General features: G+C 45.0%; 1 protein-coding gene across 1 annotated transcript in view; it reads left to right on the top strand.

The window, feature by feature from the left end:
• LOC144773660 (NACHT, LRR and PYD domains-containing protein 12-like) overlaps nt 1–27,415 on the top strand; it is a 603,733-nt gene that overhangs the window by 431,331 nt on the left and 144,987 nt on the right. Inside the window, exon 6 of the mRNA XM_078658808.1 lies at nt 754–924. Coding sequence (XP_078514934.1) covers nt 754–924 — 171 coding nt within the window. The remainder of the gene's footprint in view (nt 1–753; nt 925–27,415) is intronic.

The following is a 27,415-nucleotide window of genomic DNA, read 5'->3' as shown; positions in this document are numbered from 1 at the left end:
TCCGAGTAAAGTTTGGCGTTGCAACGGCATACGATCTAATGGCATGCGTGTAACGTCACATAACCATTTAATTTATGTCATGAATTTTATTATTATTATTGGTGAATGAAACAAGATTACATCACCATCTAACCAAGCACCCAAAGAAAACTCAGCTGCAATGTCATTTAAACACTTTTTAACTTGAAAATAAATCATTATTTAACTGGGCAACCAGGGTCCAGGAAAAAAGAAATAACCAGTCTTTAAGATTAATATGAAAATAAATAACACATTTTAAATCTGGTTTGTCACTAAAGATCAAGGAAATATTTTTAGGCGGAGGTGGACAATGTGCACAGGCCTTTGAGTGCCCTGCTGTCTGCTGCGGAGGGCGGAGGCAAAGTGTGAACAATGTTTTAACAGACCAATGGGTGATGATTTCTTATCAGAAGCCCGTTATAACAAGCCGTGTATTAATAGACAGGTCACTGCAACGACTGCTAAAGTTGTGACTTTAACATTTACACCACAGCAAAGGGCCAGCATAAAACATATATGAATATATTTATGTGGATTCAGCTCCGCCTCTGCTCGTCTGAGAACCCCCCCATGAGGTTCCTATATAAACAGGCCGTGGTCGGATGTGTGAGGTGGGATGTGTCACTAGAGGGGAGTAAGTCAAGGACGGGAAGGAAATGAAGATAAACTGAATCTGTGACGCCCCTGTCTGTGCTCTGCTTTACTCCTCTCCATGTCTCTTCTCTCCTGCAGGTTGGATCACTGCTCCCTCACCAGTTCATGCTGTGAAGACCTCGCCTCTGTCCTGGAAACAAACACATCTCTCACAGAGCTCGACCTGCGCTGGAATGAGCTGGGAGACGCTGGAGTGAAGAAGTTGTGTGAAGGCCTCAAACATCCAAACTGCAAACTACAGACACTGAGGTACAGAGCTGTGCAGTTCATATCACGTCATTGATTTCAATAATATACATCGTGGGTGGGGCGCACACATATATTTTAAAAATGTATTTAAATGTTTACATGATTGACTCTTTTCTGTTAATGTCGTGATAAAGGCACCCATTAATAACATTTGTGAATTAAGTCAGGTTTGTGAAGTGGGGGTACCCGAGCCCCAATCCATGGTCATGAAAGAAGCCCCTGTCATGGTGCAGAGGGGCACTTTCAAAGCCCGTTTCTCAGGTATTTGAGATAAAGTGGAAGAGGTCGTAACTAGAGGGCAGGTCAGTTCCTTCCAGTGAGGGCGCCGACCCCACCAGTGTCCCTGCTGTTACCAGACCGGCTGCTGGATACGAGGCCGAGGAATGTCAGTGAGATACAGGGGGCTCTGGGGTGCTCTTCATCCTCTGCGGGGGCCTCCGAGGCCCTCTTCATTCTCTGCGGGGGGGGGCTCTGGGCCCTCTTCATTCTCTGCGGGGGGCTCCGAGGCGCTCTTCACTCTCTGTGGGGGGCTCCGTGGTCCTCTTCATCCTCTGGGGGGGCTCCGAGGCCCTCTTCATTCTCTGCGGGGGGGCTCTGGGCCCTCTTCATTCTCTGCGGGGGGCTCCGAGGCCCTCTTCATTCTCTGGGGGGGCTCCGAGGCCCTCTTCATTCTCTGGGGGGGCTCCGAGGCCCTCTTCATTCTCTGCGGGGGCTCTGAGGCCCTCTTCCTTATCCATGGGGGGGCTCCGAGGCCTTCTTCATTCTCTGTGGGGGGGCTCTGAGGCCCTCTTCATTCTCTGTGGGGGGGGGGTCTTAGGCCCTCTTCATTCTCTGGGGGGCTCCGAGGCCCTCTTCATTCTCTGGGGGGGCTCCGAGGCCCTCTTCATTCTCTGGGGGGGCTCCGAGGCCCTCTTCATTCTCTGCGGGGGCTCTGAGGCCCTCTTCATTCTCTGTGGGGGGGGTCTTAGGCCCTCTTCATTCTCTGGGGGGCTCCGAGGCCCTCTTCTTTCTCTGCAGGGGGAGGGACACATCATTGTGTCTTAAGCCACTGAAGGGACACGTAGAGATTACGCAGGGCGTGATTCAAGCCAGCAGCCGTGAGAGCATTGTTAGGCGAGCTCTTGACCCTTAGAAATTCATACTAATATAATAAAGAGAGAGCCCAAACCTTTGAGGCGGGTAATCTCAGGAACCACAACACCAATCACAACACCCAATACAGCGTTGGAAAGGGCAGTTGCAGCAGAAGGACATAGGCTATGCAGACGCCCACCATATACATTTAAAAGGTAAAAGAACTGTGCCAGCAAAGTAGTCCCTTGTGGGTGTGTCTGTGTTGTGCTGTGGGCGTGGGCTGGGTGCGTGACAAACGCTGGGGGCGTGTGGTACGTTCCGCCCTTCATGTCATGTCTCATATTGTGTGCTAGTCCCACCCTGCTCCCTTTAAATACCCCTGCACCCCATAATCATAACCCACCCTTACTCCTTAAAATACCCCAACACCCTTAAACACTAACCCATCTTAACCCTATAAATATACCCTGTACCCCAAAACTCAAACCTATCCCTAAACCCTAAAAATACCTTTGTACCCCAAAAACCAAACCTAGCCCTGAATCCTATAAATACCCCTGTACCTCAAAACCCAAACCTACCCCTGAAACCTAAAAATACTCCTGTACCCCAAAACCCAAACCTAGCCCTGAACACTAAAAATACCACTGTACCCCAAAATCCAAAGCTACCCATGAACCCTAAAATATCCCTGTACACCAAAACCCAAACCTAGCCCTGAACCCTTAAAATACCCCTGTACCCCAAAACCCAAACCTAGCCCTGAACCCTAAAAATAACTCTGTACCCCAAAACCCACACCTACCCCTGAACCCTAAAATACCCCTGTACCCCAAAACCCAAACCTAGCCCTGAACCCTAAAGATACCCCTGTACCCCAAAACCCAAGCCTAGCCCTGAACCCTAAAAATACCCCTATACCCCAAAATCCAAACCTAGTCCTGAACCCTAAAAATACCCCTGTACCCTAAAACCCATACCTATCCCTAAACCCTAAAACTACCGCTGTACCCCATTACCCAAAACTATATCTGAACCCTTAAAATACCCAAACACCCCAAAACATATACATCAGTACCCCAAAACATATACCCCTATACCCATACTTAGCTTATCCAAACATTTAAAAAAAAATGCTTTTACCATTCATTCATTTACAACGAATATCTTTGTAAATGTAGGCATGGTAAAAGCATATAAAATGTAATGCCATGCGTTATAATGGCATTGCAGAGTCATGGTACTTTCGTAATGAAAGTATGCGGAGTGATGGTATGCGGAAAGAAAGTTGCGGAAGTACATTGGTGGCACGGCGGCCCACATCTCCAGCAACATACTCATATTTTTTCACCACCGATTTGAAAAATGCACAGGTCTCTCTCATTGACGGCCAGCACCGACATACACTTTTAGACACACCTCCCGCCACAAGTTCTAGAATTGCGAACTTTAGAGCTGGGGAGCTACGTTCGAATCTCGGCATCAGCTCAACATCCTGTGATTCCAGGCAAATCGCTTTGTCTCCCCGTGCCTACCACAAATGAATGTGTTCTTCTGTAATGTAAATTGTGCTCATGCCATGTTGTCGAGTTCGCGCTATATAATATTGCAAGGAAAAATAAAATAGGGAAACTCGAGTTCACACACTACTGAACGCGCACTATTAAGTGCATCCGCAGTGCACTGCGAATCGGAGCGTTTCACAGGCCTGTCACAGATAAGAAATGCTATCAAAGCGAAATCCTACAAAACAATATACTACTGGCCGGCAGCAATTCATACCCGGACAACATCGGGACGGGCTGCTAGTTACAATATAAAGGAGCGGACATTTGTTTTTCACGCTCTCCCCTTAATGATCTCCCCATTTGCTTGTCTCTTGCTAAGTGTTTCCTCGCCGTCTGCCCTCAGGGCCTCATTGATGAGTTTTTGCCGTAGGGCAGCGCTGCAGGCCTTCCTGCCCTACGGCAAAAGAAAAGGGGAGGAATGCGTTGTATGTATCAGATACGGAGCATTCCTGCCCTTTTTTCCAGCACTTGCACACAATGGGCTGCCGTGCGCCAAGCCAGGCACAAAATCAATCACAAGAGACTTTTTACTCTTTTTTTTGTGTACCACAGAATGCTGCACACATACAAAAAGGAAACATTAAGAGAAATTAAGATATTTCTCCTTGTTGTGCCTCCCTCACGCAACCACAGCCGTTCCTATGCATCAGCTTCTTCCTCTCGTATCAGCATTCCTGGTGCTGAGGACACACTCACTTGTGCTTATTCCACTCACTTCTAGTCTTCAGTGCATCTCCTTTAGCTCTGCTGGTGGACAGATCTCCTCAGATGCAGAGGATCACAGGTGTGTATTGCACTCAGTTCTTATTTTCAGTGCTTCTTCTCACTGTGTGTGTGTTGGATAAATCTCCCCAGGTGCAGTTAACAAATGTGTTTCAAAACAATCTGCCAACTATTTACTCCCTGACTTTCACAAGGCTTGTTGTACAGTGGCTGAAGATCAGGAGGAGGCCATGAAAGGTAGAGCAGGCTGCAGAGAGGGGCATTTGTAAGAAGAAACGAAGCATAGGCTGCGGAGCTCTGCACCTATCCGTTCTACGTAGGCTGAGAGATAGCTCTGCTGTCAGAGCTCTGCACTTCTCTGTTCTACGTAGGCTGAGAGATAGCTCTGCTGTCAGAGCTCTGCACCTCTCTGTTCTGCGTAGGCTGAGAGATAGCTCTGCTGTCAGAGCTCTGCACCTATCCGTTCTACGTAGGCTGAGAGATAGCTCTGCTGTCAGAGCTCTGCACCTCTCTGTTCTACGTAGGCTGAGATAGCTCAGCTGTCAGAGCTCCGCACCTCTCCATTCTACGTAAGCTGAGAGATAGCTCTGCTGTCAGAGCTCTGCACCTCTCTGTTCTACGTAGGCTGAGAGATAGCTCTGCTGTCAGAGCTCTGCACCTCTCCATTCTACGTAGGCTGAGAGATAGCTCTGCTGTCAGAGCTCTGCACCTCTCCATTCTACGTAAGCTGAGAGATAGCTCTGCTGTCAGAGCTCTGCACCTCTCTGTTCTACGTAGGCTGAGAGATAGCTCTGCTGTCAGAGCTCTGCACCTCTCTGTTCTACGTAGGCTGAGAGATAGCTCTGCTGTCAGAGCTCTGCACCTATCCGTTCTACGTAAGCTGAGAGATAGCTTTGCTGTCAGAGCTCTGCGCCTCTCTGTTCTACGTAGGCCGAGAGATAGCTCTGCTGTCGGAGCTCTGCACCTCTCTGCTCTGCGTAGGCTGAGAGATATCTCTGCTGTCAGAGCTCTGCACCTCTCTGTTCTCCGTAGGCTGAGAGATAGCTCTGCTGTCGGAGCTCTGCACCTCTCTGCTCTGCGTAGGCTGAGAGATATCTCTGCTGTCAGAGCTCTGCACCTCTCTGTTCTCCGTAGGCTGAGAGATAGCTCTGCTCTCGGAGCTCTGCACCTCTCTGTTCTAGGTCAAAAGCATACTGACACCAGGCAATAACCATGGAAGCTGATCCTACTTCCCTACAGACATTTTCACGTACAATGGACATTGTTGATTTTTGATTTTTGTTGGACAATGGTTGGGGACAGGTGTAGGAGAGTAGGGTCTGCTTCCTATGGTCACCCCCACTTTTTGCTGTGATTCTCTGGTTTTTCAACTTTAATGTGGCTGTGGGCCTGCTAATCAGACCCACAGCCCAGCTGTTCTCTCTCCAAATTGATACCATGCACTTTAGGTGCATACCAGATTGGTTACTGGGTCATCCTTGTGAGCCCCTTTATAGTGTACCCTGGTACCCAGGGCATCGGTGCACCCTAGGCCTACCAGGGTCTGCAGCATGTATTGTGCCACCCCTCGTTTGCCGTCCAAACTGACACCACAGGTCTGAATGGGGGTTGGGAGCACAGTGCCTCACAGTCCCAGCACAGTTCGCCCCTTTGCATCCTGGTAAATGCAGTACACAGTTCAAACTTACTTCAAAAATAGCTGGAGTTTTTCACCAAAGTTGGTGCAGACATGGCTGTATATCTCTAGACACGTGTTTCTGGGTTGAGCCCTTCATCAATAGAGAGCAGCAGTTTTAGAGAGCAAAGAAAAATCATCTGGGATTGCTGGAAATGCTGCCAAGTTCCTCTCAGGTCACAGTACCACTCACAGGCACACAGGTGCATCTCCAAAGCTCGTCAGCTTGCTGGCTCAAGGGAGCCTTTTAAACAGAAAGTGGATTGGGAGCACACTGCCTCATAGTCCCAGCACGGTTCACCCCTTTGCATCCTTGTAAATGAAGTACACAGTTCAAACTTACTTCAAAATTAGCTGGAGTTTTACTGAAGAAGGACAATTCTCCTGAAACACGTGTCTAGAGATACACAGCACTGGCTGCACCAACAAGGGTGAAAAACTAATGCCTTATACCGAAGAAAGTGTTATCATGCACTGCATTTATTATGATGCATCGGGGCAAACTGAATGCTGGAGTGTGAGGAAGTGAGTGTCCACCCCCCTCCTATTTGAAAAGGCTCCCTTGAGCTAATGAGCTGATGAGCTCTGGTTGATGCACCTGCGCCCAGCGAGTGGTACTGAGACCCAAAAAGACTTTGAGCAGCATCTCCAGCCCTCCCCAAAAAAGTGTTGCTCTCTACTGAAGAAGGACAATTATCCTGAAACACGTGTCTAGAGATACACAACACTGGCTGCGCCAACAAGGGTGCAAAACTAAAGCCTGATACCGAAGAAAGTGATATCATGCACTGCCCTGCGCCCATACTCCAACACTTTTAAACATTACGTTGGAGTTTTGACCAAGTTTGATTTTCCAGACATCATTGAGAGATTCTGGGAAGACAGTCAGTTGAAGAAGCTGGAGGTTGCTGTACACGTGCGATCAATTAGGTGAGAGCAATTTCACACATTTTTTCATGTGTCGTCTCTCTTGTGAATGTATGTCCTGTGTTGTCTAAAGTTAGATGTATCAGAGATTGGCTACTTTTATGACTTATTGGCAAGCATCTGGAGTAATACACCTATTGGTAAACACAAAGGTGTGGTGGAAAGATCTGTAGACATATCCACTTATACCCACAGATATACACTAAACGATTGCCCTGCGGACTAGGTCTTGTTGTCTTTTCGAGAGCAATTTCACAACAATCACAGACAAGTGGCCGCATGTATCAGACTGATCAAACTCGCAATATTCTGATCACAAATTCATCATTATAATATTAATATGCAACAAATTATCACGTCTATTATGTGATGATCACTGTTAGAAATGGGATCCTCGGCTGGCCAAGGCTCACGCCAAAACCAGTCAGAGACCACCACTCTAAGTCAGGGCAAGGGAGTTACACACCAAGATAACCCCTGCTCACCCCCTTGGTAACGTGACACGATCAGTAAGGCTATACCCGGAGGCGATGTGAGTTAAGCGTTAACCTTTTTATGCACGCACCCCCAGCAACAGCATCCAAGGCCCACCACAAAGGAAACTCCACAGAAGGTTATGTATAAAAATAGCCTTTGTATTACACCAAAACACACATTAGATAAAAACACACACTTTACAATGTGCCAACAGGCACGGGCAGAATTTACAGGGGATATATGTACAGGACAGGGCCACATGGACCACTGTCAGGAATATGCACTTTTAGGTTTGGAAATAGCACTTGTAGAACATAGAATAATTACTTTAGCACCAAATAGAAAATAGAGCACACAACCAGTAACTACTGGTAACAAGTAAGTACCACCTACGCAACCCTAGCCACCTTAGGAGAATATTATCCAGGGAATTAGGAACATCACCTTTGTATCACAATACATTTAGGGGTATAGTAGACTTGAACACATTACACAACCGGGGCCGCTCAAAGCGAAAGGAAACTGCCCCCTTAAAGGTGGAGCCTCACTGGCTCTTGCTGCGGAATGCCCCCGGAGCCCTTACACGGAGAGAGCATACTGGGGGGGGGTGGGCACTGGCAATGTGCCCCGACGCCCCCCTCTGCTACAACAACACCGGGCCCCACTTATCGGTTTGCGAGGACTCCTCTGGGTCACACAGGGCTCGCACCGCAGCTGCCGGAGCCCTGCCTCTCGTAGTCCTTCCGACGGTGTCAGGCGGACGTCGCGGGGCTCTCTGCTTCTGCCGGCGCTGCGGCACTTGTCAGGACGTCCTGGGAGGCGGGGTAGGCTCCCGTGCTCCCTCTCACCGGCCACTTCCTTCTTCACCCAGGAGCGCGGGGTCGGCTCCCGTCCACTTCCGGGTCTGGGCAAGCACTTCAGGGTCGCGGCTGCAGCCAATGGCAGCACGGCCCTGGGTTGTGGAGGCGGGACAGCGCCTCAGAGGATTCCCGGCCTGCGGCGGTTATTTTCCTTCACCAGTGCAGGGTGGGCACCTGCGAATTAACCCCTACAGCGGGGCACGCACCACATTTAGGGCCATGAAAGAAATAGCGGCCAGGTCCCTGGGGGGGTGGGCCCCTGCCAGGGGACCTAAAATATCGGCGAAAAGCGGCAAATAAGCGGGGTGGCTCCCGCACTGCAAGATTCACAAAAAGGGGGGATCCCTCGAGGGAGGAAGGAGTACTGCACCGGCTGCTAGGGGGCAAATCCAGCACTCCCAGGCGCTGTAAGGCTCCAGCAAAGTTCACGCCCCCAAAGTCCAGCAAGAGTCTTTCAGGAGGTGGGGGAGCAAGGCTGGGCCCAGAGCCAGCTCACAGGGTCCTCCTAGGCAGGGAGGCAATCCCCAGTGGTGGTCCTCCTGGTGCCCAGAAACAGCAGCCCCCCTCTGGAATGGATTCAAGAAGAGAATATTTTGTATGGGGACACAGCCTCTTTTTATACAGTAAAATCCTTTGTCTGTGTGCAGGGTGGGGGAAAAACCAGTCGCAGCTGGTTTTGGAGCACCTTGTTTTCCTCAGCCACCCTTTCCATTCACCAGGCAGGCTAGGGTCATCAGTCGCACCACAGGGGGTGGAGCCAGCATTGTGTGGGGAAAGCCCAGCCCTATTCAGGTCCCAGGTGCACCACTCCCTCACATCACACATGCTAATCTCACACTCACCACCGGGGCAGACCCATCATAACTCATGGAGCCTGGCACACCAGCCAGCTCCAGCCAATCACAAGCCAGCACATTCACTGCACAGATAGGCACACTTCTAGAAGGGGCACTTCCATATTAGACACAAACACGCTGCACACATCATTGCGCAGCATTCAATCACACGAGTCTGCGCATACCAGACTCGAGCCTGCACACCCCACGCATCAGGAACTACCAGGGACACATACATTCCCCATGCATTCCTATGGGAGGGCAAGCCTATCTCATCACAGGCACTCGGAGTGCGCACGCACTTTCCACTGGGACATAGTAAAAGTGTGCAGAAACCAAAAATCACCATCCCCAGGTCACATACAAAAAGCAAAAAAAGTTCAGGGGTGAACCTGCCAGAAGGGCCAGGTCCAACAATCATCATATGTCTGTCTCCAGTTACCCACAACAGGCCCCCACCCAACCACCTCATAGTTTCAAATTTGAGCCAGCCTGTACACACACAGCAACATCGCATATCCAAACCAAGTAAAATCAACGCATTCTTTGTGTAGCCTAGATTTGTATTTGTTAGCTAAAGGGACTGGTTCGGTCTTTGAAGATTGAGAAGCAGAAAGCAAGGCAGTGTGGACTCAGCAAACAAATGTTGCTAAGTATTGGAAGGGAATGAAAAAATCACCTTCACAAACAAAATGATCCCCCGTCATTAGCCACCAACACTGTAAATCATATCATACACAACTAAGTTAAATAGTTATAGTAGAACAAAGACCGAGTGTCACTGCCTGCCACTACGTGAATCATCTCAACACACTCACAAGCAACAATCACTCATAATATATATCATACTTTGGTGCGTGCAATACATGCAATCCACCTGGTGAAATTCAAGCGCGGTGACGGTGGTACATTGCCAATTTTTTGTTTCACGAAACAGACATTGGCCAATCTTGTAAATGTCATGATACACAGTTAGACTGCATGGTTGGCCCCAGTTTTTTGGCATGATGGGCTCCTATGCATAAAACGCCCTCCCTTTGACCAGCGCCCCAGCACCTGTATTTTATATGTGTGAAGTTGTGCTGTGCAGGGAACACGCTTGTTTTTATAATGCATACTTTCTATTGTTTTACACTTTTGTCTGTTTACTTCTTGTCTTTGCTATTGCACTGTGTGTCAGAAAACTCTACTATTTACCCCCGGCACTGCGTGCCTGTAATGGTTACTTGCTAGGCGTATTTTTGCACCCAACACTGCATGCCTGTAATGGGTGCTTGAACACCCGCAGAAGTGCTGATATCCGGTGACCCCGTGGGTGCTCTCGGTGGCCATCTTGGATGTAGTTTTCCTACATGAACCACACTAGAATAGCCAGAAACCTCTTTGCCTTCAGAGTTCCAGAGAGGCAACACCCCCATGTTGAGGGAGCACCGAAAGCCCTACATTTGCTTGTCATCACCCAGGAACAGCAGAGTGGCTGCTCAAGCCCTCCTGAAGACCCACATTGTGATCTGGAAGAAAATCGCTATAATCACTACTTGGCCTTCTGAACCTGCATCAACCCCTTGCACGACATCTGTCATATTCACTGCTCGACCTTCCTGAAAATCTGAAAAACGAAACAAAAACTACACGTAAAGGTACCCAATGCATGCATGCATGCAAACGCATGCTGCAAATCACATTTTGTGTGAGTGACTTCAACCATACAAACCCTATTTCAACAGGCGTGCCCTAGTACAGTCAATAACTTGAAGCTTTGGCATGTGGCATACGTGAATAATAGCTTGGAACCTTTGGAATTAATGACTTGATGTTCTTTCTGAACGTTTCTTGTTTAAACTGTACTACCAATCCTGGTTCTAAGGGACATGTAAAGCTATGCCACCTGTGAGTCAAGGACCACCACAGGTCTGAGAAGGTCTGAGAATCATCGGACATGTGGTGTCAAAAAAGCAATACTGTGTGTTACGTTAATGACTTAAAGTTGTTTCTGCATCTGTATAAGCACCATTCCTTGTACAAATAGCTATGTTGTGTCATAGTAGATTGCACATTTACGAGTTATTCAACAACATTCCTCCGTAGACTAAACTAAACGGACAGGGTCCTAGGACCTTGTAACGGACTTCACAATGGATTTAGTTGTTTGCAGGCAGGTAGGAGACTAGACCCTACTCACAACACAGTAAATACACTCAATGGTGGATACATTACAATGCAAAAAATAAGTTAAGTCACGATTAGCTCTTCCTTTTTGATTTGACAACTATAGAGCAGGAGCCTTATATATGTATAGGTTACCTAGGCAGCATAAAACTAAGGGGAGGTCCTGGCACATACCAGCTTGCTCAACAAAGTGTGAGGAGATACATTTCTCCTTACATCAGCAAGAATAGCCTGACAGTTCTATACTAGGAGCAGGTGCATTCTATAAGCTAGGCCTTTCTGAGCATGTGCAAGGCTCTGGAAGAGGTAGAAAGCACATGGCAAGAACATGGCTAACTAAGATGGCTGCCAAGTACAAAATGGCTTTCAGCTCATGCTAACAGATTCCTGCAATCTTCAACAGATAGTCCTTTTAGCATGAGCAAAAGACATTCCTATGATCTAGTAGGAACATAGAAAGTATTTTGCACATTTATTCTCATCAATTTATGAATATCCTAATTAATTACTTAGGTGGGCATTTTTCATTCTAAACATTTCATTAAGTGGGTATATATAAGGTGTAAACAGGAGTACAAAGGGAACAGAGCATTGGGTCATAATTAACATACAGATAGCAGGAGAGAGTAATGACTATTAACACAAACAGAATTATCAATATTTTCCAGCCCTAAGCAAATCCTCGAACCATCTAGTCCAATTCTATGTAAAAAACATGTTCAGGGCTCCTATGCATTTCAGTGACCATCCATTGCAATTTCAGAATAGCCAACAGCACATATCTAATAACAACCGTCGCCAGTGTTCCTTTTATGAGGGCTAGAATATCAATTAATGTACTTTTAGGAGGAGGGCAAAGTAACATTGCTAACAAAAAGAAGTCCTTGGGAAATTGAAGCCGCTGTACAACCAAGCCAGAGGGGAGTCTTCTCCCTGTGTCCGTTTGAGCCTCACAGGCAGGCTCTTGTAGTTCCCACGGTGGAGCTGCACAACTGCAAATCAGGAATCACAGCCCAGTTTAAGAAGGAAAAGAAGTTTTTATTTCAGGATAGAGCAATCACCCCCCCCCCCCCATCCCCTGGGAAAATGCCCTAAACTATCCGGTCCAGTGTCTCAGGCAGTTCGCCAGTTTTCTTCACTTCAAAATAACAGGCACCAGAGACACAGCACCTGTACCCTAAACTCAAGTCCTTCCTTAACTCCTGTAATGCTCTGCTGGTGCACTGCTCTTTTGTTGGGGCCACAAATTGTATCCAGTGTGCCCAGGTATCTCTTGATCAACAAACAAAGGTGCAAACTTGCATTCACTTTGGGACCAGGATTCAGAGGCCTGATGCTGGGATCTCTGAAGCAACCCTTGTTCCAAAAGGGGTCACCTCAAGCAAAGCTTCCTCGCCATTCTGGTTGGTCTGTGACTCTCAGCTGGGCATCAAAAACTTGATGCACGATTTCTCCTTTCTGATTTGTGACCCCGTCTTTCACCCAAGACAGTGGCAGGGGTACAGAATTACCATCCCAGGGCTTCTGCCTTCACCGAGTTCCTAGTTGCCAGCAACACCTGTGTTGGTTACCTTCACCTTGACTTCAAGCTGGACTGGTGATGACTCCCCAGGCTGGATCTGATGCCCGGGCCCCTCTGGAAATGGTTGTAGGGCAGCAAATATCTATTGGTGGACAGAACAAAATGTCTTTAGACAAGGCACAGAAATAATCTATCAACACAGAGGAAAGCCTCAGAATACTTCCTAGTCTTGGGGGCACCCCATACATTAGCAAGGCATCTAAGAACTACTTCATCTATCTGAGAGTAAAATAAAACCTGGACCTATTACACTATTTGAAGCAGCTATGGAAGTCTGTGTTCATTGACTAAAATCGGAGGAAAAGAGAAAATCAATACAGACACACTCTGAATCCTTACATTTCTGTATTCCTACATTATTCATCTGAAGAACCTCAAGAAAAAAGGAAATGTTCTACACTTTTACTCATAGACTTTGCATTACCTGTACTGGACTACAGACAATTCTAAAATCATTTTTCTTCCATACAAACACCTACATTGTGTGCTTAGGACCATGCTCTCATGTTATAGGTGCAGCAGGAAAATCTAAAACTGCTAAATTAACAGGGATTCTTATTACATAAAGAACTAAAAACTTCAACATAGTGGGTGCATACATTTCTCCGGCAGAACATGTTGTGACAAACAAAGTCCTATAAAACAATATTTTCTTCAATTTTTTTTACTGACGATCACTTGGGCGTTCTTCCTGCATTCTACTTTTCATGATCCAAACTATGCAACATCAGCTCGAATAAGGACTGTCAGTTTATTTGCACTGACTAGCTAATAATAATGTTATCACCTGGGAATTTTAGAACAAAAACCACCCACATCTAGTTCCCCTTAAAGATCAAATAAGGGAACAGCAATCTAGACTACTCATCCTTTCATAAAAACATCAGACAGGAAGGCCAGTAACATACCATATTTATTTATTGATTTTATTACTTTCAACAAGTTTTAAAACAGTATTACTGAATAGCCAATTAAATGTCTCATTACTATTTCATAGACCGCTTAGACAGGCTCAAAAGAGATTGAGAAAAAGAGAGAGAAAACATAGATTTGCCTACCCTTAATTTGTAGAGGAGCTAGCCTCCTTCCCCCCATTCTGACAGTAGGAAAACCTTAAACAGGTTTCACTTCTGTCGACACTATCTACTTCTATTCGTGGCAGCTCGGCACCAATACACTTGCAGGAGGTAAATAGCACATTTAGCTAGCTAGAAAACATTAATAACCAGCTACCAATTCCTTTAGCAACTGTAGTAGTTGTAAAATGAGGGTGAATGAATTCAAAACAAATCCCATGGCCTCCTTATCTCAGCCCTTGCACAGTAATCTTTAAACTAAAAACATTATTTGTATATACATGGCAGAGCTATGCTCTTAATCAGAGCCCTCATATAACATTATATTTCCTTCTGTTCATATGAATGCACAAAAGCTTGTTTTTGTCAAAAATAGTAAGCAAAACTTCTCTTTCTCTCCCTGCACTGCCATCTCGTCTTTCAAAAAGTTTCCGAGGTCAAAGTGTCAAAGAAAACCTTGCTCTGAGCCCTGCTAGGCTGCTAAATGCAGAACTCGACCTTTAACCCTTACCAGCTGTCCTATTTTGTGCAAGGCTTTCCATGCGGTTTTCCAATTCAAAGCAACTATGAAGAATCACAGCTGAAAGGCAGTCCTGTTCATGCCTGTTTGCCAGTAATTTAGAGGTACGCTTAATAACTTCTGCTGGTTTCTATATTTAGTTTCATTTGTGTGCATTGTGCGGTGTGCTTTTTCAGCAGTATAGAGGTCAGCGGTTCATTCTATACCTACATGTGTGCATTTACTGAAGCCTGAGATCAGCTTGAAACCTGCTCTGAGTGGCTATTAGACCGTGAATTTTGCCCCATTTTGACTTTGGTGTTAAGGGCACTTAAAAAGGAATAACCTACAATGTTTTGGAATATTAGTCATTCCCAGAGTGTCCTCTACATATCCCAGAGATGGGGGATCAGAAATGTATAAGGTACACTCTTATAACAAGCATTGGCATAGCCAATAGGTCTCGCCTTTGGGACCTAATAAGTGTTTAGCCATGCAGCATATAATCGTGGGTGCAATGCCACCAGGGATTTGATAGCAATACAAATACTACATACTGGGTCTTGCAGTCTTGTTCTAGGTTTCCCTACAGTAATAGCGCATAGATAAATTAATTTAGGGCTTTAAAAGGGATGAAAAACTTGGGGGTTTCTCAAGGGGTTATGGCCTATATAATTAAGGTTGTGACTTAAAAACACCTAAGCTAAAAACTTGTGCTTAGCATAGTAAGCCTCCTGACTGGTATTTTGCATTTTCTATTAATGCATTCAGATATATAATACAGCAAGTAACATTGGGCCATATTATCAAGAACTGCTTTAGTGGCAGGAAACAGCAGCTAAAGCGGCGATAAGAGGCTTGATAATATGCCCTTGTGAATTTCTATAGAAGCCCAGGTTCTGCAGCATGTGAATGTGCAGTATAAAAGGTGACTTTGGTCTGAACGCACAGATTATCAGCAAAAGACTGTTTTAGAAGGAGTGGGACCCCACACAGGAGCCCCATGAACCTCACACATTAGCAGCATGATGGGGAGAAGGGGTGTTTCACTGGGTGTAAAATACTACTTTTAAAATGCATTTTGTCTCACTTTTGATGGAGATACTAGTCTCTAAAAAGTAGTTCCTTAATACTTCTGCAAGGTCATTTATATGATGAAGCAGTGAGAAAATAGAACAAATGAAACAATCTATCATGAATGAAAATATGAATGGAAAGAAGGATGGAGCGAAGGATGAATGTATGAAGAGAAGGATGGAAGGATGATGGAAGAATTGATGGGTGTGTGGGTCAATGGATTGATGGATTGTTGGTTGGATAGAGATGGATGAATGGATGGATGGATGAAGAGAAGGAATGATGGATATGGAAAGGAAGGAACAATAGATGTCTAAAATTTTTGAGGAAGGGCACCCTTTGCTAGATTGAGATGGGGAATGGTGGAGAGACAGGCAGTCAGCTGGACTGTCAAAGGCACAGAATCAGAGGTAAAAAGGTTAGGAACAGTCTGCAGGTCAGAGGCTGCGACCATTCCTTGCTCGCTCTCTTCTCAGACGTCATGTGCCATTTGGTGTAGTTATGGACATCACGCTGTCAGGGAAAATGCAGGCCAGGAATGGCCGGAGCTAAGCAACATCTTGCTCCCAAGCCACAGTTTGTAAACCCCTCAATGAAAGTTTATGGCCTACAGTAAACCAGGATAAATAGGTGAGGCAATATAAAGTAGTCCACTTCAAACAAGCATAACTCCGGAAGATGGGCAGGCTTGTGATGCTTAAAAAGAAAGGAAAAAAATCTAACTAAGACCGCAGACTAGCCTTCTTCTTGAACCTGCATTAAACCAGTACTTTATTAAAGTACAGAACTCTTAATATAAAAACAAAACAAGACATTTTTGGTCTAATGCAAGAAGCAAATACACCAACGCTCACACTGAGACAGATTAGATATCCTAGTCTCATGTAATCTACAATGAATGCTACATCCCCAAACAAGGTTGTGATCATTCCACTAGTCCCGCGCACTGCTCAAGAAGGTTGCGGAAAAACCCCCTTCAAAACATAAGGAAAAAAGGGCATAGTGATGTGAGATAATTGCAAGTAATGGACAATGGGAGTACCAACACAAGGAATTTAACTGTCTGGAAAACAAGAATGCCTAATCTTTGCATTCCATTTTAATATTTGTAGTCACATTTTTGGATAAAACTCTTAGTGTTTTGTTGCAGCGAAAAATCACAGAAAAAAAGAATATATACAATGGTATGGCAGATCTTACCAACTAAACCCACTGCTATTTAAATCCAGGATGACGTACAAAAAAGTGAGGTAAAGAAAACAGACACACAGGGCAATAGCTTTGTTTTACAGACCACAAACATCACCCATTCTAAAGGGAGCAGCAAATTCATGTTTCTGGGCCATAAAGTGTTTGCCAGCGGTAATTCAATGTGATGGCATGCACAGCTGGAGGTGATAGGGAGAAGAAATTTTAAATTAACCGCGACCTTTGTTAAGACATGAACGTACCCCACAGTATGTGCGGTGTGAGAAGCAATTGAGAATACGGGGCAGATAGCAGTTTTAGTGCTCCACCCCCTGCCGGTTGACGGTCTATGGTAGCCCTACAAACAGCATCAGAAAACAAGCCTTGTCTGCCTAGCGCTATTGCCTTCTTGCTGGACATTGATCATGTGCCTGTGCGTACAGAATGACAGTGCTTCTTTTCCTTTTGGGGTATTCACGTGATAGGCTTGTGGTGGGGAAGAGAAGAGTGGAATTAAAAATGTGTTTTAGAAGAAGACTTTGACGCACACTCTTGTCTCCCTCCTCCCGCACTACTCAGTTGCTGACAGTGTGAGAGCGACATGGGTGCATGTGCAGGAGGACAAAGCACTAGGAGCCGCTTCAACATGGGAGAAACACTAAGCTCCAGCACAGTGCATAAATAAACAGACACACGGCGCATGCAGGAGGACACTGCAATGCCGCACGGCAATAAAAAAACAAAAAAGCATAAATAAACAGACACAGGGCGCATGCAGGAGGACACTGCAATGCCGCACGGCAATAAAAAAACAAAAAAGCATAAATGAACAGACACAGGGCACATGGAGGAGGACACTGTAACACTCTGCAGCATTGGCCACGAAAGTCATCGCGATCACGATCGCTGTGAAGGGGAAAGTGATCGCGACGACGGGCTACAACATGCAAGTGATGGGCGCGCAAACGCACGTTCTATCAAGCTGGTCGCCCCTTCGGGAGCACTTCCCAATGCCTCTACTAAATGTCTCTCCGACAGCGCATGCGCGCTGACTCATCGAGACCTAAAAATTAGTTTTGTACGCCTGGGTGAAGTGACTTTTTCCATTTTAGTTTCCCCCTTTACGGTAAAACGATTCTTAAATTTAACTTTGATGCTAGGAGTTTACAGTATGATAATTATTAGGCTTTATAGAGATTAAAAAACAAATTTAGAGCACTTATTTTTAATGAACATTTTTTCATATAATCAAAATTCCCCTTTTTCATAATTTTATTTCTTTATTAACACCAACCCTGTTGATGGTTGCACATATGAAAAGCAATCTTCATTCCCACTTCTCTTCACAATGTATTCATTTATAACCCTAAGCACAGAAGCCTTACTGGAAACATGAAAATTCTACGCCACGTGTTTAAGGACAGTTATTATTTAACATCAAAACCACGGATGTGCTTAATTAAATTGGCATTAAGAAAGGAAAATCCCTACTTTAAAATTTGTGTCTGTTATCCTAAATAAAGAAACTGTTTTTTTGTAACTTTTAAAATTATTCTGTAATACAGGCTTTTATACCAGGTTTTTACTAACTTAAAGTCTAGTTGACTCAGCAGTTTCCTTGTGGCTTGCGGTCAGGAATAGCCATGTGCTATTGACGCAGCTGTTGCTGTGACCAGCAGGTGTCAAATTCTCACGCCTTTCAAGTCAGCACAAATCTATCATTCTGTAATGCTGTGTTTATTTCAGCAACAACCAATTCATTCAGATGATGTGAATGCCTTTTAATATCTAATTCAATGTATCTAAGGAAAATTCTGTAACTTTTGCATTTTAGTCCTAATTATTGCAAATCAAACAATTTAGTTTTTCCCTTCCTTTCAAGGAGGCCTATTTTAATCCTGTTGAATGTGAATTCTATTTTATCTGTAGCATTGTTGCAATTTGCACATATCTATAGTGGCTTACTTTGTCAATTTTAATGATAGCGTGCAGCTATTTAGCATATGTTACATAATTAATTTCTGGATATTTATTTAATATGTAACTAATTAAATAACATTTTGTATAACAGAATGATGACAAAAAAAAAAACACATTGAGCTCATTCCAGACATTTACAGAAGGGGGCCATACACCTCAGAACACACAATACAATGCGCTTAAGGCTAGCAATCCTTACATAAAGAGCGCAATCGATATTTACTCACACAATTACCACCGATGTCAAACCACAAACCACATAGACATTTAAACACACGATTAACCCACAAATCAACACTTAGGACACAAACAAAAGACAGCCCACAATCTGTTCTTAAACCAAACAATTTGTAAATACTAATTGTAAGTCATATTTACAAGAAAAGCTTCTCAAAAGTAGTCCAAAAGGCTGCACAAAAAAACAGCCCAAAAACGGTTCCATGTTTAAGAAGCCAAAATACACCAAATTTGCTAGTTTTAGCTGGTAGAACACTCAAAAAGCGCTCTGCATATCTCCACTTATAAAAGTTTAAAGTGCACAAATCAGGATCCTTTTTTATGTACATATTTAATTCCATGGGGTATGTAGTCACCAAGGAAGAAATACGTTTTTATATCTAAACCTATTTAACTATCCCCTCTAGGGGAGCCGGCTGATTCCATTCTAGTTCCATAATGGTACCTCCAAAAAATCAACACATTTTACGATGTGTGCTAAGAACAGGCATGCAAAAAATATTGCAGAATATTCACTATTATGCGCAAAGTAGCACTTACCTCAATGTGTGCCGTTCAAGTTTTATAAAAAGTAGAGAAAAATCTTCTCATTACCTGTCTATATAAATTGCAATTCATATATATCCAAATTCCAAATATTTGCCAATTTCCATACAATTCTAAAACCAAAAAGCGTTGCAACAAAGGACCTTTCTAAGCACAAATCTCCAACCTCTCACTGCCAAGTTCTGAATGACCTAAGTATCGTTTAGAATACTCACGCCAAAAGGGTTCTCAGTGTGCCTGGGCGGTAAATTCGGTTTCGCTTGCGGAATTTGGGTGATTTCGCTTTCCGCAGAGAACGCGTAGTTGCCAAAATTCTGCGATCCGCGGCTTCACAGAATTTTTGCTTGTTTGCGCTTTCAAAATGCGTGTTCGCAAGATATTTCTCCCTGAGCACGCAAACAGCGTTCGCAAACTGGAAAAAAGCAAACTGGAAAAAAGCATCGCGAACACGCGGAAAAAGCAATTCCGTGTGTTTGCAAAACTTTTGCGTACTCATGGAGGTTTTATGCCGTTTTGCGGAGCTTTGCGTTGCACAACTACGCAAATTCCTCCCCTAGTTCTCAGTCAGGAGCGGTAAATATTTGGAGGATCAAATCAGGAAGACCAGAAATATACTGGGCTGCAAGACAGAGAATCTCCAGAATCTCTGTGGACAGGGTATCTCCTTAGTAATGTCCGGCCTGTCCTCCTCAGTAGATTCCTGCCTCCTGTCAAGACCACTCCCTTGGATAACCGCTTCTCTGAAGAGGTCCACGTCAGGCGCCATTTGAAGAAATATAAACCTCCTATAGGTGTTCACTGATTCACCTAGTCCTTTTAACCAACAAAGAAGAAATTGGCACAGAAGCTGTAATGTTATTTCACAGAAATTTGTAACGTGCACAGCTACTCATGAGTATCCTGGCGCAGAGCCTAGTGGGGAGAGAGGGAGGGTGAAATGCTAGCCGGAGAATAGACACATTTTCAACTCCCTCCTGAACACAACTGGATCCTGGAAAGTGCGTAAAGCGAGGGGAAAAGTGTTCCAGGCCGCCGCCGTCCTCACTTTAAAGGAGCTGCCCCCTAGTCTCTGAAACTTAAAACGGGGGATCAGAGCTTAGCAGAGGGAAGAGGACCGCAAAGCACGTGCAGGGACATCAAAGGAAAAGCGCCTCTGTAGATAGAGAGGACCACAATCGTGCAGGGCCAAGGTCAAGGATTTAAATTTCACTTTCTCCCTCAAAGGGCGCCAGTGAAGAGAGCGTAGCTCCTGCCGGACACTGTTACCAGCTGGAATGGCCAACAAAAGTCTGGCTGCTGTTTTCTGAACCACCTGCAGTTTTTTCAACAGGTACCCAGGAACACCAGCATAAAGGGCATTGGCATAATCCAGCCTAGACAGGATCAGCGCGCAGGTAACAGTTTTCCTCGCTGCTAGAGGGAGGAGGGGGAAGAATCTTCTGAGGGTTTTAAGTTGGCCAAAACAACATACAGCCAGCTTGTTGATGTGAGTCGAAAAAGAGAGACGTTCATCAAACCATACCCCCAGGTATTTTACTGCATTTCCTGATGGGGTCGGAGAAGGAAACCCAGGATGCCAAAGGTCCTCTCTAAAATTGGGGGGGAATTTGCCAAAGAGCAGAACCTCCGATTTTTCTTTATTCCATTTCAGCTGTGCCTCAGCCAACCATTTCAAAATGGAGGACAGGCAGAGATGTACCAGTAGTACCATGTCTATATCTGGGTATCATCTGCATATGAATAAACAAAATAGAATCCACTCAGAGGGTGGCAGTGATCCCTAAGGTGATGGGGAACACACAGTGTTGTTTAAATGCCCCTCACACACCAACAGGCCCCTTGGTGTCATGCTTCATCATTGGGGCCTTCGCATCCCTCTACGGGATGCGGTGTGCTACGACTCACGGCTACGTAGGAGCACTAAGTAGTGAACTATGTGAGGGTGTGTGTATACTGGGGGAAGAGTGTGAGTGAGGTGAGGTGAAAAAAGTGAGTAAAAAATACCTGGCACGTAGGAAAACAATTATTTATTATGTCCTCGGCTGGTATTAATAAAAGGTGCAGAATCTGGTTGATAATATACGTACTAGGGTATATCAACCATCAGGGTGTCAACATGTTTCGGAGCGCAAGGCTCCTTCTTCAGGACGAGGATATGCACTCTATCCTCACCTTACTCAAATGAGAATGTGAAAGTGTTTGAAAATTAATAAAAAATAAATGTGTAATGTACCTATCAGTGTTTATAAATAGGTATGTTCGTTGCGCCCAATTGGCGTTTGAAAAAACCTGTGGAAAAAAAGACATAATAAATATACTAGTCGGATGTCCAGGAACATAGAGAACATAATAGTCGGATGTCCAGGAACTGAAGAAGAAATTTCTCTCCTAATTAGATAAGGGTAAACAACAGAACATAAATGGGGGTCTGGTACCCTGAAAAAGAAGACACTTGAGAAGGACATGTAAACATAAACACATAGACATACATCATAAATGTAATCTCCCTTGGTGGGTGGAGGGAGAATGTGGTAAGGGTAAAGGCTTACTTATTTTCAAAATTCAGATGGCTTCATGAGCCTATACGTGGTATTGGGGGTATCTTCCCTCGTTGCCTGGTAAACAACCTAAAAGATAGTAAAGGCTGCATTGTAGGTGGTGGATAGAAGGGATAAACAGAAAAATATATATAAGGCTGCTGATGCACAATGCGCCTCTTCGTTTTTCACAACCCCACTCACGGTTACTGCATGGTTCAATCGCCTGCCTTCCCCTCAACGCGGCTCCGATGAAGTGAGCAGTAGGCGAGAAGACTGGCTATTTATACTCTTCGTTGTGGTAATTAGTGAAGGCAAATTGGGTAATGAATCTCGGAAGTATGCCCAAATACGGCAGCAAACGCCCCGCCGTTTCCGGTGTTGACGCGATCCATGAAGGATTGCGCTGGACGTTACTGAGCCTGTCTGAGGGGATAGCGCATCGTCAGATGCGCACGCGTGAACCCGGGACTGACGGCGCATGCGCGAGAGTGCCACACTGAGCTCTCGCGCATGGGCAGTCCCGATTGACGGATCTTTTTTTCGGTGCATTGTGTGAATGAGTATCAGAGGAAAGGCAAGCAATCCTTGATAAAATATACTGATAACGAGGGTGAAAAGTCGCCTCACTGCTCTGGGGGAATATTAAGTTGGCAAAAGGAAATCTTAGAAATGGTCAGAAAATTTATATAGTGGGAAATAACGCCAAAGTTGATTTTGGGGCGTTCAATGTACAGAACCCACACTGGTGACCCTGTCTTCGGACATAGTCTTATATATTGGATCATAGATATAAGGTCTGTATGGGTAATCTGATAGATAAAGAATGGGTGCCAATATACTCAAGGAGGTCACACCTTGTTGTATTACACTCTTCATAACCTGAATACAGATTCTGGAGTTAGCGTAGTTGGCTCCAAGGAATCGAGTCATTGAGCCCTGAGGTGTCTGTGCCAAGACGAAACACCCAACGTTGCTCTTTTTCCAATAACCCTATCTCTGAAGGTAGCTGTTCGATCACTGTCCAGTGCAACTCATTGACACAGTGTTGAAGTTCAAGGAAGTGGGCTGACATTTTGGTTGTTGACTTCTTGCACCTAATGTTGCTTTTGTGCTCATTAATCCTTACTTTGACTTGTCTCGTGGTCATTCCCACATACTCCTTTTTGCAGGGACATGTGATCAGGTAGACCACATTTCTACTATTGCAGTTCGTAAAGGTACGTTGTTCCCAACTAGTGCCATTAGTAAAGTTGAGAGTCTGGCTCTTCTTGGTAAGGTGACAGCTGTTGCAATTGCCACACGGATGGTGCCCTTTTACCCCTTGTAGTCTTGTCCCAACCCTGTCATCCAGAAGGCTATGAAGAGAGCTAGGAATAATAACCGTGATGCTCTCCTTGAAGACAAGCCCAGAAAAGATGATCAGATGAGTAGAACAGTCTGTGTCACTACCTATAGCCCAGTAACCAACCAAGTGGCGAAACTGGTGAATAGACATTGGAGCATACTCACGAGTGGCACACTATCCCTTGAGAAACCACTGTTCGCCCACAGGCGTGGTAGGAATCTTAAAGACATGCTTGTCCATACAAGACCCCCTCCACACAGAGTGGAACAAACAAGACTACAAGGGGTAAAAGGGCACCATCCGTGTGGCAATTGCAACTGCTGTCACCTTACCAAGAAGAGCCAGACTCTCAACTTTACTAATGGCACTAGTTGGGAACAACGTACCTTTACGAACTGCAATAGTAGAAATGTGGTCTACCTGATCACATGTCCCTGCAAAAAGGAGTATGTGGGAATGACCACAAGACAAGTCAATGTAAGGATTAATGAGCACAAAAGCAACATTAGGTGCAAGAAGTCAACAACAAAAATGTCAGCCCACTTCCTTGAACTTCAACACTGTGTCAATGAGTTGCACTGGACAGTGATCGAACAGCTACCTTCAGAGATAGGGTTATTGGAAAAAGAGCAACGTTGGGTGTTTCGTCTTGGCACAGACACCTCAGGGCTCAATGACTCGATTCCTTGGAGCCAACTACGCTAACTCCAGAATCTGTATTCAGGTTATGAAGAGTGTAATACAACAAGGTGTGACCTCCTTGAGTATATTGGCACCCATTCTTTATCTATCAGATTACCCATACAGACCTTATATCTATGATCCAATATATAAGACTGTCCGAAGACAGGGTCACCAGTGTGGGTTCTGTACATTGAACGCCCCAAAATCAACTTTGGCGTTATTTCCCACTATATAAATTTTCTGACCATTTCTAAGATTTCCTTTTGCCAACTTAATATTCCCCAAGAGCAGTGAGGCGACTTTTCACCCTCGTTATCAGTATATTTTATCAAGGATTGCTTGCCTTTCCTCTGATACTCATTCACACAATGCACCGAAAAAAAGATCCGTCAATCGGGACTGCCCATGCGCGAGAGCTCAGTGTGGCACTCTCGCGCATGCGCCGTCAGTCCCGGGTTCACGCGTGCGCATCTGACGATGCGCTATCCCCTCAGACAGGCGCAGTAACGTCCAGCGCAATCCTTCATGGATCGCGTCAACACCGGAAACGGCAGGGCGTTTGCTGCCGTATTTGGGCATACTTCCGAGATTCATTACCCAATTTGCCTTCACTAATTACCACAACGAAGAGTATAAATAGCCAGTCTTCTCGCCTACTGCTCACTTCATCGGAGCCGCGTTGAGGGGAAGGCAGGCGATTGAACCATGCAGTAACCGTGAGTGGGGTTGTGAAAAACGAAGAGGCGCATTGTGCATCAGCAGCCTTATATATATTTGTCTGTTTATCCCTTCTATCCACCACCTACAATGCAGCCTTTACTATCTTTTAGGTTGTTTACCAGGCAACGAGGGAAGATACCCCCAATACCACGTATAGGCTCATGAAGCCATCTGAATTTTGAAAATAAGTAAGCCTTTACCCTTACCACATTCTCCCTCCACCCACCAAGGGAGATTACATTTATGATGTATGCCTATGTGTTTATGTTTACATGTCCTTCTCAAGTGTCTTCTTTTTCAGGGTACCAGACCCCCATTTATGTTCTGTTGTTTACCCTTATCTAATTAGGAGAGAAATTTCTTCTTCAGTTCCTGGACATCCGACTATTATGTTCTCTATGTTCCTGGACATCCGACTAGTATATTTATTATGTCTTTTTTTTCACAGGTTTTTTCAAACGCCAATAGGGCGCAACGAACATACCTATTTATAAACACTGATAGGTACATTACACATTTATTTTTTATTAATTTTCAAACACTTTCACATTCTCATGTGAGTAAGGTGAGGATAGAGTGCATATCCTCGTCCTGAAGAAGGAGCCTTGCGCTCCGAAACATGTTGACACCCTGATGGTTGATATACCCTAGTACGTATATTATCAACCAGATTCTGCACCTTTTATTAATACCAGCCGAGGACATAATAAATAATTGTTTTCCTACGTGCCAGGTATTTTTTACTCACTTTTTTCACCTCACCTCACTCACACTCTTCCCCAGTATACACACACCCTCACATAGTTCACTACTTAGTGCTCCTACGTAGCCGTGAGTCGTAGCACGCCGCATCCCGTAGAGGGATGCGAAGGCCCCAATGATGAAGCATGACACCAAGGGGCCTGTTGGTGTGTGAGGGGCATTTAAACAACACTGTGTGTTCCCCATCACCTTAGGGATCACTGCCACCCTCTGAGTGGATTCTATTGTGTTTATTCATAATGCCTAGGGAGACTGAATCCACTTCCCTCTCTCTCCCCCCTTTTGTTGTATCTTAGTTCTAGACAGCGCGCAGCTGTGGGAGCCCCTTCCCATTCAATAGAAGACACTTTGGACATACATTAACACATTTTCTAACACATATTTGAACCATCCTGGACCTCCCCTCCCTCCGGATACTATCATGGAGGATGAACATGGACTGACCTTCAGTGAGGACGACATCGACAGAATTCTTGCTGATGTTAATCCTTTTGAAGGCCTTACCAGTAGTGACCCGAGCCCAGCAGTAGCAGACTGGGATGAGTCAATGAACACTAGAAAAATCCAAATAAGAGCAGCCCTACATGGTTTACTGATGAGGGAATACCTAAGAAACAAAATAGCCCCGCAGGGTCTGCTGGTCAAGACTTTCCAGGACGACCTTGTTTTTAAAAAAGCATGGTCACTCATTTCATGGCATTGCACTAGAGACTGGCTGGTCTTGATAGTGCACACTGCAACAAGAAAATCCCTGGAACTTAAAACCGAGATCACCAGACTGGAAGTACAGTTAAAAGCCTTCATTTCACCGGCTGATCTGAAGAAAGGGTTAGAAGAACTTAACCAACAAATGATGGCTTTTGAGACCACTCTGAAACAGAGTAAATTCAATAAACTGCAGAAAGATAAAGATGGCTTCACCCCTGAGAGGGCGTATCCTTACACAAAGGCAGACTATGTGATGAAAGATAATGGCAGTGATACAGATAATGTAAGTTCTGACGGGAGTACTACTAGCACGAGTTCAGGTGGCTTCCAGAAAAAACAGAGGGGTGGTTATCGACAGCAGAGATCTCAATTCCCCCGCCAGAGAGGATGGCGAGGTTTCCAGGGACCTCAGTTCAACCCCTATCAGAACCACTTCCAGTTCCCACCATATCAATTTGTCCCACCACCAATGGGACAAATGTATCCACAATGGGTCCCGGAACAAACTAATGTACCCCAAAATACCCAGCCTTTTTTATCCTGGGGCCAGGGATCGAACAGAGGGAGGAACAGGAAGGGCAACAATGTGAACTGGCAACCCGGAGACGGAACAGACCCCAGAGTCCTAACCAGGAGTATGACAGCGAACCGAGCGTCTTTGAGCAAGAGGGGGACCTAGTTATCAACATAACCCCTTGGCCTCTCTCGGAGATACAAAAAAAGGTACTCAACAAAGGCTTAGGGTACGTCCCAACTAATAAACCAGACATTTTCTTGCTACATAAAGAAATGCAGGATTTCATAAGAACTATAAAATTGAGGGCTTTCTTCAAGGAAAAATAACCATCTGTAGAGTTGTCAGATACTGGGTTAAAACCTAAATCTAACTTCACACCAATGGACAACCAACTCCCTGTGGAAGTCTTGGCTTTTGAAAAAACTAAAAAATTTGGACACCAAGCAAAGAGTGTTCCAGAATATCAGTAAACTGGAAAATGAAGCAATAAGGGAACTCAGACTCAACAAAGACCTAACCATCAAACCTGCTGACAAGGGGGGAGCAGTGGTTATTCAAACCACCACCGCCTATGACAAGGAATGCAGAAGACTCCTGTCTGACAACAGGAACTATCAAGTCTTGGTTGAAGACCCCACCGAGTCCCTGAGAGTACAAATTGAAGGAATGATTGAGGAGGCCCTTGCACACGATTGGCTCTCCAAAAAAGAATCTGAGTTTC

The sequence above is a fragment of the Lissotriton helveticus genome, chromosome 8, assembly GCF_964261635.1.
Source record: "Lissotriton helveticus chromosome 8, aLisHel1.1, whole genome shotgun sequence".
NCBI lineage: Eukaryota > Metazoa > Chordata > Amphibia > Caudata > Salamandridae > Lissotriton > Lissotriton helveticus.
The sequence above is the reverse complement of the archived record's forward strand: the minus strand, read 5'-3'. Positions and strand labels throughout refer to the sequence as shown.